The following is an 11,753-nucleotide window of genomic DNA, read 5'->3' on the forward strand; positions in this document are numbered from 1 at the left end:
GAGCTTTGCCCGTGGTGAAACGTGTGCCACCGCCTGCAACTGCTCATGTGAAAGTGGACGCCAGGGGGGAGGTTAGTACAGTTTGTGCAAAATGTGTGTGTAGTACCTTTTTATAATAATAGTAGTACAGTTTATTTATCCAGATCATTTAATGTTTTTTTTTTCTTCTAGGTCGCCACCGCCGTCGCCGCCGCTGCCACCGCCGTCGCTGCGCCGGGGGGGGACCTTCAGCCTGTCGTCGATCTTGGTGTCTCGCCGACACCAAGGTCCAACAAAGGTAAGTGTGACGCTAACCCCGTTTCTTGCAGGTGTGCAGAGTCCCTGCAGTCTGTTGTCCCTGGTATTTATGTCAGAAGTGCACCAGTCACTTATGACATAAATACACCCATGGCATGTGGTGTTGCAGCTGTTATGAAACATGTTATTTCTCCAGTGTGTACGTGGAAAGGGACAGATATTGATAGCATAGGCGTAGAAGGTGGCAAACTGGCCAGTTACATTGAAGCTAGGCAGAAGAGCGGTGCTAAACAGGAGTTGTGCAAGTTGATTGAACAGCACAATGTGTTTGGCAGGCAGTGGCAGGTAGCGATTCCTCCTCCAGCACGTAGTGATTTTAATTGGCTGGAGGAGGACACCGTGATGTACGAGAAGCTGCAAGAGCATTTGTTTAACCACGGGACGTGTCTGTTGAACCTTGGGGGTGCGGTTAGTGCCATTGTTCTTCATAATGAGTACTTTGTGGTTGTTGATTGTGGCACGCGTGATGCATCTGGGATGGCGTCTAGTATTGGCACATCTGTGGCTGTGTTCAACACGTGCCTGAATGACTTGATGCTTCACATCAGTCATTTGAAGGAGTCTTTAGGGGCAAAGTGGTATGCCGTCCATGGCATTTCTGTCGTGTTGTGTCCAGTTGATGGCGACAGGGAGAGTGGTATATTGTTTGCAGGCGAGACTGTTGATGTCGATGTTGCAGCAGAGGTCCAGGACAGCATTTCAGTCAGGCCAGAGATTGAGGTAAGTTCCATCAGGGGAACTTTTCATCAAGGGGACGATCGGTTCCAACACGGAGGGCTCCAGTGTATGGCTGTAAGTTTGGTAGCTTTAGCCAAACACAGCATCGATTCTGTGTTTTCGTGGCAGTCTGGTGATCTGGATAAGGTTGTAGAGTTAGGGGATGAGCTCTACACGTCGTTGCGGGAAAGTAATTCCATCAGTGGGAGGTCTGAACTGCTGTGTGTTCCAGATTTGCCCAAAGAGTCAATTATTGATGGACAGAAATTTCAGTTTGAGTATGTTGACTACGTTTCTGGTGACGTTGATGTGGTTGACGGACAGCTTATTGATGCAGGCGTGTACACCACTCTCAGGAATGGTTTGAGAAAGATGTGTAGTAAATATGACACATGCTTTCTGACTGTGAGTGGCACCACGTGTGCTATCATTGGTCGAGATGGGCAGTATGCCGTAGTTGACTCCCACGCACGCGATGCAGATGGCATGGTAGATGAGAACGGGTTAAGCGTTGTTGTGTATTTTAGTTGCCTTGACCGTGTGTTTGATCACATATGCAAATTTGCCACTGCAATGAACTCTCCAAAGCTGTTTGAGATTGCTGGTGTTTGTGTCACTCACAAAAGTCAAAGTGCAAATGAGGAAAGCAGAGAGGTTGACTTTGGTTGTAGCTTACCTCTTCAGCCAGCACTTAAAGTGTCGGCTGAACAGGTAACACTTGACAGCACTCGTCAGAGAGGTGTGAAGCGCAAGATTTCAGTGGGTAATCGTGGATCGAAAAAGTTGAAAAGCAGGGACGTTAATGTGGTTAATTCAGACGTTGTATTTGTCAGCGATGTGACAAGTAAAAGTCTTCAGTTTAATCCGCTGCGTAGTGATGTTGCACAAGCTTTGTGCAAACAGTTGAACGTAGAGTTGGAAAAACTTGATCTGGCATCCACAGAGGTCGGTGCATTAGGGGCTCCTTGTAAGAACGAGCAAATAGTTGGTGATGGTAATTGTTTCTTTAGAGCGGTTAGTCAAGCTGTGTGTGGCACAGAGAATAATCATCGAAAAATTAGATTAGCTGTGTTTAAGCAATTACGTGCCAATCCTCTAGCATATATGTTGCGTTCCGAGTATTCCTCGATGGCAGATTATCTCAGTAGATCGAGAATGAGTTATCTTGGTAGTTGGGCCACTGAAGTGGAGATTCAAGCAGCAGCAGATTGTTTAGGAGTAAATATTTTCACGTTTTGTGGTGATCGCTGGCTTGAGTACAGTTGCAAGAACAGCCAGTTGACCAATCAGGCAGTGTATTTAGAGAACTGTAACGGTAACCATTATGAGACTGTTGTTTGTGTCATGCGGCCTCAGATGCAGACTTGTTATAGGTACTGCAAAGTGAGCGCGTCTCATTCCAAAGGGTACAATTTTAGATTGCAAAGTAAAGATAGTTGTGTTTGTGCTGTGAGGTCAAGTCAAGGTGTAGTTTCAGGTTGTGTAGCTGAAGAGGTTATCGATATTGAAGATAATGTTATAGAACAGCAGGACAGTACTGTGTCTACACAAGAGCAGACTTCATTTACATTTAAGCCAACTAATGTTAAGTCTTCTAAATATTTGAAAAGTAAAAAGAGCTTGAAAACAAAAACAAAATACCAGGAAAATGATTTGCATAGAGAGAAAGTCAAGGAAATTGGTAAAAGGAAATATAAGACCAATGTGTTGCATAGGATGAAAGTCATTGAAATCAATAAAAGGAAATATAGAGAAAATGTTGTATATAAGCATAAAGTTAAGGAGAGGAGTCAAAGGCAATATAGTGAAAATGTAGTGCATAAGCTTAAAGTTATTGAAATGAATAAAAAGAAATATAGAGACAATGTAGTATATAAGAATAAACTCATTGAAATGATTAAAAGGAAATATAGAGAAAATGTTATATACAAGCATAAAGTTATAGAAATGATTAAAAGGAAATACAGTGAAAATGTAGTATATAAGCATAAAGTTAAAGAGATGAGTCAAAGGCAATATAAGGAAAGTGTAGTACATAAGCATAAACTTAAGGAGATGAGTAAAAGGAAATATAGGGAAAGTGAAGTGCACAGGCAGTATGTAAAAGCCATGAGTACAAGGAAGTATCATGGAAATCTTGAGCTTAAGAAGCAGGTTATAGCAGCAACCAAATTAAAGAGGGAAAAAAATAGAGAAAAGGCAGAGCAGTTTGACTATGTTACAGAAAAGTTTTGGGAAAAAGTTAAAGATGGGCCAGATTTTGTGTGCTGTGTATGCCACAGAGGGTTGTTTAAGCATCAGGTTTTGAAATGTAAAAGAGATGATTATACTAAAAGTGAAGAAATAAGTTTAATAGCAAATAAATGTATTAGTGAAAAGTATTTACATAAATGTAATGAAGACTGCATATTGTCGTGTAAATGGTTGGGTACAGCTAGAGGTCAGCTGTGGATTTGTAACACGTGTCATTCTAAGATTAGTAAAGGTGTGGTGCCACCTGAATGTGCATTGAACAATTTGGCGGTTTGTCCTGTTCCACCAGAACTGGCGTGTTTGAATAGTTTAGAGCAACATTTGATCGCGTTGCATATTCCGTTCATGAAGATGTTGGCGTTGCCTAAAGGTGGGCAAAATGGAGTACATGGACCTGTAACGTGTGTTCCTGCAAATATTGTGCAGACGAGCAATTTGCTGCCACGTACAGACATGGAAGGATCTTTGTTGCCGGTAAAGTTGAAGCGGAAGCTGACTTATAAAGGACATTATGAGTATCAGTTTGTTGATAGTACGCGTGTAAGGCAGGCTTTGCAATATTTAAAACAGACAAATGTCTATTATAAAGATGTAGAGTTTAATGAAGTGTGGATAAACCAGTTTTGTAGGGAACCAGATACTGATTGTAATGGTGGTGGTGAAGCATCTGCAGATGTTGGGGAAGATGAGCTTCTGCATGATAGACAACAACATTGCATGTTCCAGGACACTTGTCTTATGCCTGTAGATATTGGTCAGGAAACACTGGATCAATATTTTGATGATATATTGAATTTGGCTCCAGCAGAAGGGAACTCTCCTGTCAGGTTGTTGTCTGATCATACAAATGAAGCAAAATGCTTCCCGGTGTTGTTTCCTGGTGGACTTGGTACATATCGTGATAGTAGACAGCATCGTTTGAGTTTGTCGCGTTATTTTAATAACAGGATTTTACATGCTGATGGTAGATTTGCACAAAATGTTGAATACATCTTTTTTGCTCAGTACTTATCTGAGGTAGAACAGGTTGTGTCAAATGTATCAATAGCATTGCGGAAGGGTAAAGGAGGTGCTAGATCTCAAAAAGTTAGCAGAAATGTATTGAATGACGAAGAATCTTTGAAAAAGTTGTTGCAGTTTGATGATGGGTTTCGTTTTCTTAAACCTATTCGAGGTACCCCATCTTTTTGGCAGGCGGCCCAGCGTGATTTGTTGGCTTGTGTTCGTCAGCTTGGTGTCCCCACCTGGTTTTGTTCGTTTTCTTCAGCTGACATGCGGTGGAAAAATCTCCTCAATAGTATTTTGAAGCAGGCAGGTAGAACAGAGACAGCTGAACAGTTAGAATGGGCAGATAGGTGTCAACTTTTGCGTGGCAATCCGGTCACTGCGGCCACAATGTTTGATTTTCGCTGGCATTGTTTTTTGAGAGAGGTGCTCATGTCTCCATCTAATCCTATTGGCAAAATAAAGGATTATTTTTATAGGGTGGAATTCCAGCAGCGTGGATCACCACATGTTCACTGCCTGTTTTGGATAGAGAATGCCCCAATAATTGATAAAAACACAGATGAAGAGGTAGTTAAATTTATTGATCAGTATGTTACATGTGAGAAACCAGCACAGGATGAAACATTATTGGACATTGTTACATCTGTGCAACAACATTCAAAACGACATTCAAAATCTTGTAAAAAGAATAAAACTGTTTGTCGTTTCAATTTTCCTAAGCCGCCGTCCGCAAAAACTTTTATTTCACGTGAAGTTGGTGAAGAGGACGGCACAAAATCTTGTAAATGTAAGGTAGATCAAGCACAGAAATTGGACAGCTGTGCATGCAAAAATGAGGGGCAGAAAAAACCAGAGATCATGAAAAAAGAGATTGCAGTCGCCATTATGACAAAAATTAAAACAGCTCTTTCAGATGAGAATGCCAGTTTTGATAGTGTGGAACAGTTGTTTAGACATTTAGGATTAAATCAAACTGTTTTTGAGGCCGCGTACAATCGTGTTGGTAGGAAGACGCATGTTGTTTTGAAGAGGCAGGCGAACGAGGTTTGGATAAATCAGTATAGCAAACCACTTTTGAAGTGCTGGAATGCTAATATTGACATCCAATATGTCGTTGATGCCTATGCTTGTGTGGTGTACATTATTTCTTACATCTCCAAGGCAGAAAAGGAGATGGGGTTGTTGTTAGGAAATGCTCAGAGGGAAGCAGCTAAAGAGGGTAATAGTAGTGCTAAAGATGCATTGAAAAATTTAGGAAGTGTGTATTTACACAACAGGGATGTTTGTGCTCAAGAGGCAGTGTATAGATTGACAAACATGCATCTTAAAGAGTGCTCTAGGAAAGTTGTGTTTGTGCCGGTAGGGGAGAATACAGTTAGAATGAGTTTGCCTTTAAGTGTGTTAAAACAAAAGGCATCTTCACATGATCTTACCGATGAAGATATGTGGATGAGGAACATTGTTGACAGGTACAAGAACAGGCCAAAAAATAGTACATTTAATGACATGTGCTTGGCAACATTTGCATCAGAGTATCGTGTTTTGAGTAAAAATGAAACATGTGTCAATAGGGTTAAATTAAACAATAATTGTGGCTTTGTTGTGAAAAGAACACGTTCGCAGCCTGGTGTTGTTCGTTACGTGCGCTTTTCCGAGACTAAGAATCCAGAACTCTTCCATCTGAGCATTTTGCAGTTGTTCCTGCCGTATTGTAAAGATGGGCAGCTCAAACCACCAGGGTTTGAGACGTTTGAGCAGTTTTATAGTCATGGTCATGTGAGATTAGGTGATAAATTGCTACATTCAGTGAAAGCACTTGTCGATCAGAATAGATGCAAATTTGAAAGAGATGCAGACAAGTTGGATTATATCCAAAATTCAATCAGTTGTGATGGTGTTGTGGAAGATGCCTGGTGCGAGCTGTGCCCAGAGCAGGAGTTGGAGCGTTTAGAGTGTATAGAGGAACGTAGAGAGACTGAGCAGATAGTGGACGAACCCGTAGATAGCATTCCAGATTTAGCGGTAAACAGTAAAGATGTTGCACATTTAGAAAAGAGGAACAATGTCCTCTGCAGACGTGACGGTCTGGCTTTAGTTAGGTCTCTGAATGAGACACAGATGTGTATTTTTTATCAGATTAGGCAGTGGTGCTTAGATAGGGTAAATGGAGCCAAGCCAGATCCGATACATGTGTTTATTACAGGCGGTGCGGGGACAGGTAAGAGCCATTTGATCAAGGCTTTACAGTACGAGGCAATGAGGTTGTTGTCGAGAGCGTGTTGCGATCCGGATGACATTTGCGTTCTACTAACAGCTCCTACGGGGATAGCGGCACACAATTTAAATGCGGCTACTATTCACAATGCATTTAGCATTGGTAAAGATGTACGCTTACCTTACACTCCATTGGGTGAGGAGAAGCTGAATTCTTTACGTGCTAAATATAGTAGCTTGCAGCTTTTGATAATAGATGAAATCTCTATGGTAGATCATAAACTATTGGCTTATATCCATGGAAGATTAAGACAAATTAAGCAATCTGGTGACTATTCCCCGTTTGGAAATGTTAGTGTAATTGCAGTTGGAGATTTTTATCAGTTGCCTCCAGTGAAAGGGAAAGCTTTGTATATAGATGACGTAGGTGTTGATTTGTGGTCTCGGTTGTTTAAGATTGCGGAATTGAAAACAATCGTTCGTCAGAAAGATCACGTATTTGCAGAGTTGTTGAACAGAGTTAGAAGTCGTTCAAAAGGTACCGTGATGTTGGATAGCGACATTGAAATATTACAACGCTGTGAAACTGGCGAGGACAGCTCAGCGTTGCACATATTTCCCACAAATCGACAAGTAAATGAGCATAATGTACAGCAGTTGTTGAAGAGCTGTCCGGATTATGTCGAGATAGAGGCTCAGGATTATGTTAACAGTAAGAAAACAGGCAAGCTCGAGTTGATAAGCGGACATCATTCCAGAGCATACGACACATGTCTGGATGAGACGCTGCTTTTAGGGAAAGATGCCCGTGTAATGTTGTTAAAAAACTTAGATGTAGCGGATGGTCTGGTTAATGGAGTGTGTGGCACTGTCACACACATAGTTTATCCAGAGAACGATGGAACGAGGTTTCCTCAGACAGTGTATGTTAAATTTGATGACGATAGGGTAGGCGTACATAAGAGGAAACGCTGTGCATTTGCCTCTGCAGTGGAAATGGGTTCCACGGGCATTGCACCTGAAGAGGACAGGGTGACTAAAAAGGGTGGAATGCGTAGGCAGTTTCCACTGAAGCTTGCCTGGGCTTGTACAGTACATAAAGTACAGGGCATTACAGTAGATGAAGCGGTTGTGTCGCTTGAAAAAATTTTTGCAGCTGGACAGGCGTATGTAGCTCTGAGTCGGGTTAGAAATTTGTCAGGGTTAGTAATTAGGGATTTTAAGGAAAAGGTCATCTATTGTAAGGATACAATTAAAGATGCAATTGAAAACATGCCTCCCTTCATGGTCACCAACATTACAAGGCACAAATTCAGTACACAGACCTTTACTGTGTTTTTGATGAATGTGCAAAATTTGACCCAACATGTGTTTGATTTGGCATTGTGTACACAGCATTTACAGCTTAACTGCATTGCTGTTACAGAAACATGGCTGCCTGCAGTTTCCTCATTTGAAACTGTAAAGATGGACGGTTATGTTTTTCATAATCAGCCAAGGAATTTGTCCTACAGTAGCAGCAATCCAATATTGACAGAAATTCAATGCCAACAACATGGTGGAGTTGGCCTCTATAGTGCAGACAATTTGGCATGTAATGTGCTCCTCGTACCAAATGTAAATTTAGAATGTTTGGTTTACCACTGCACTACATATAACATATTGATGGCAGTAATTTACAGACCACCATCTTATCCCATGACTTTGTTTAAACAATATTTAGGCAAATTACTTGATTGGCTGAATCCAAAAAGTGACACAATTGCTGTCATGGGAGATTTCAATGATGACATTTTGAAATCATCGTCAGTCGCCAAATTCATGACAAACAAAGGGTTTGTTCAATTTGTGAAACAACCGACAACAGAAAACGGCACACTAATTGATCATGTGTATGTGAAAACAACACATTATATTGTTGAATCATTAGTGGTGCCAACTTATTTCAGTGACCATGAGGGAATCATGTGTTCTTTTACATCTAGAACCTAGAAGAATAGTTATTATATACATTATTATATATAATAACTATTATATAGTTATATAGTGAGTGTGTGTGTGTGTGTGTGTATGCATATATATATATATATATATATATATATATATATATATATATATATATATATATATATATATATATATATATATATATATATATAAAATAATTTTTGATAAGTTTTATATTGTAGTTATTTTTATGCATGTTACCTTTTAGGAGTTTTATGTTATGTGTTTTAATATATAAAAAAACAAGAAAAACTTCTTCATAATGTGTAGTTATTTATATATGCATTTTTCCTTAGGTGTTTTGTATAGTTCTATATTGTGTGTTCAATATAAAATTTTTAAAAAATCACAAAAAATATATAAAAACCTAAAAAAAAGTTCTACATAATGTTTAGTTATTTATATATGCACCTTTCCTTAGGAGTTTTGTGTAATTCTATACTGTGTGTTCAATATAAAAAAAACAAAAAAAAACAAAACGTAGATATAAAAAGGGTTTCGTTTCCTGCATTACAACAGCATTTTAAACTAAAACATGTTATGACAAATAATAATAATAGTTCTAATCACTAATTTCAATGATACACATTTGGAGTTTTATGAGTCAGACGTTTAAGCTCATATATAGCACTTACTGTACTGCAGTAATCACATAATAACAATTGCTGCCAGTCATATGCTGTTGCTAATGCAGGTTTTGCTTTACCTTTCATATAGCCTCAAAAAGCAAACGGCACTGGTAATGGTACTCCTGGTTTACTGGGATGGGGTTCGAATCCCTGCGGTGTCTTGCTGATTGTTTTGGCATTTACATGAAAGGCCTTGTCTTCAACAACTGTCAGTAACTTCCATAACAAGAAAACAATGTTTTAGTCAATACATTAAAACTAACAACTGTCAGTGACTTAAGTAACAGTGGTTTCTTTTCCCGCATTACAACAGTATTCATAAGTAAAACCTCCATTGACAAATGTGCGTCATGTATGACACTTATTCCAAACTGCAGAATTTGTCTAAATCTCCATGTGTGATGAAAAAAATGATAATGTCTGCTTCTGCAACTCATATGCTGTTGCTAATGCAGGTTTAGCTGTACCTTTCATATAGCCTCAAAAAGCAAAAGGCAGTGGTAATGGTACTCCTGGTTTAGTGGGACGGGGTTTGATTCCCGGCGGTGTCCTGCTGATTGTTTTAGAATTTACAATGAAAGGCCATATTTTACTATATTAAATGTATAACAAGTGTGAATGAAGTCCATAACACAAAATCAACATCAAATTACCCCTTACATTACCACAAAAAAATATCATTCAAACATAATCATGACCAAATTTTATTTAACAGCTTTTAATTCTGTAAACGGTGTTTCCAACTAGTGGTGAACATGCATAACTGCAGTGAAAATACAAAGAACAGACACTGAAAAGTATAATAATTATCTTGTTAGATCAATGGCTGCAGTGTCTGTGTTCTGTTTTTTGTGCTTGTGTGTTCTGTTTCCTTGCAGAGGTGCACTGGAAGGCTGGGCAGAGTTTGCAGTGTCGGGAGGGATCACACTCACACGCACCTGTAGCAGGTTGATAAACAGCGCCCGCTTAAAAGTCCTGATCCTCACTGTAGCTGCTGCCAGATGATTTCGTTAACCACACACGGTATATGGCTCGGTCAATAGTGTGTTGTAGGCTTACTCTAGTGCTGTTTTCCACAGGGTTTGTAGGGGTGCTTGAAGTCCTTGAAAGTGCTTGAATTTCAATGTTGTGTTTTCAAGGTCTGAAAAGTGCTTGGATTTTAGTTTAAGTGCTTGAAAGTTCTTCACATTACAAATCTGTGTCTTTCACAAAATTGGGATAAGAGTGGATAGTTTGCTGATTATAAGGAGAAATGAAATCAGTGTCTATCTGTGTATGTGTGTATGTATCTGTGTAAACTGCTTCATTCAGCGTCTCTTCCTCCCCTCTGGCACCATGAGTTACCATGGTCACAGGAACACCGTGAAACTTTATAATGATCATCAATAAGAAGTTTTTGGTTAGTTTGATTGTACAAAATCACGAATGTTGCCAAAATCACGAATGTTGCCTGATTGTAGCTCAATGCTTAAATCTTGTATTATAACATATAGAACAAAGCCTCAGAGCTTCTTTGATTACTAACAATATGTTAGTGCTGACAGAAAGGTGATAACTCGCCATCAGACTGACAAGGCTGCAAAAGCTGTCGAGGCTTCTACATGCAACAACTTCCATTGAGGAAATGAAAGTGAAGGCAGTCAAGCTGTCATTTCATCATTTAGCAATAAAAGCGCCACCTATTGGTCGATTTGCACGAAATTTAGTAGAAATGCTCATCGTGCCATGGAACACAATTGCCAAAAGTTTTGTGTTGATCGGACTGTATTTCATCAAGATACACAAGAATGTCTGTATTTGACCACAATGCGCAGGAAATTGTTGTTTTATATTTTGGCCGTTCTGTGGACTAGCACATTTCTTTTAATAACTTTTTGTCAGGAGGGTCCACAGATGCTGCGTGCAAAGTTTGGTGGAAATTGGAAAAATTGCCTGGGAGGAGTTCGAAAAAGTAGGTTTGCGACATTTGGCGAATTTGCAAATGGAAATTCAGTGCGAACGTGGGCGTGGCCTACATCACACTGTTCGGCTGTATTCAGGGAACATATAGATATAATGTTTAACAATGTGCACCATATTATGTGGGAGTAATTAGCAGAAAACGTTTTTTCTTGATAATAGCGCCACCTGCTGGTGATTTTTGGTGTGTGAGTTACAGATGCCAGTCTATACCACCCCAATCAGTTTCATATCAATAAGTGTTATGGTGTGGGCACAGTGCCAATTATAAAATGAAACTGCCACCAGAGCGCCACCTAGTGTCAGATCGGTAACCCCTTCATCAGTTGTCCTCAGGAGGACATTGGCAATCAGTGTACCAAGTTTTGTGTTAATCCAACCGACCAATGTCGAGATATAAAATACTTCAATTTAAAGAGCGCCACCTAGTGGTCATGAGCCAAGATTTTGCACAGAGCCTTAGGGGCTCATGGGGAAGTAGTATCCTGAGTTTCACGTCATTCGGACACAGCAATGTGGAGATATGCAACACTTCCTGTTTTGACCCGAATCCACAGGAAGTTGTTATTTAATAACTTGAGTATTGTTTGGAATAGCAAAATTCTTTTAATAACTTTTTGTCAGGAGGGTCCACTGATGCTGTGTGCAAAGTTTTGTGCAAATCGGTGA

General features: G+C 39.8%; 2 protein-coding genes across 2 annotated transcripts; both read left to right on the top strand.

Moving 5' to 3' along the window:
- Positions 1 to 387: 387 nt before the first annotated feature.
- LOC140996774 (uncharacterized) lies at positions 388 to 2,500 on the top strand. Its single transcript, XM_073467258.1, has 4 exons — positions 388 to 981; positions 1,012 to 1,660; positions 1,703 to 2,397; positions 2,492 to 2,500. Exons 1-4 carry the CDS (start codon positions 388 to 390, stop codon positions 2,498 to 2,500), a joined length of 1,947 nt encoding a protein of 648 aa, XP_073323359.1.
- Positions 2,501 to 2,730: 230 nt separating this feature from the next.
- LOC140996779 (uncharacterized) lies at positions 2,731 to 8,481 on the top strand. The gene has a single exon (XM_073467263.1). The coding sequence runs from the start codon at positions 2,731 to 2,733 to the stop codon at positions 8,479 to 8,481; it is 5,751 nt and encodes a 1,916-aa protein (XP_073323364.1).
- Positions 8,482 to 11,753: the final 3,272 nt, after the last annotated feature.

This window comes from Pagrus major, chromosome 5 (assembly GCF_040436345.1).
Source record: "Pagrus major chromosome 5, Pma_NU_1.0".
NCBI classification, from domain to species: Eukaryota; Metazoa; Chordata; class Actinopteri; order Spariformes; family Sparidae; genus Pagrus; species Pagrus major.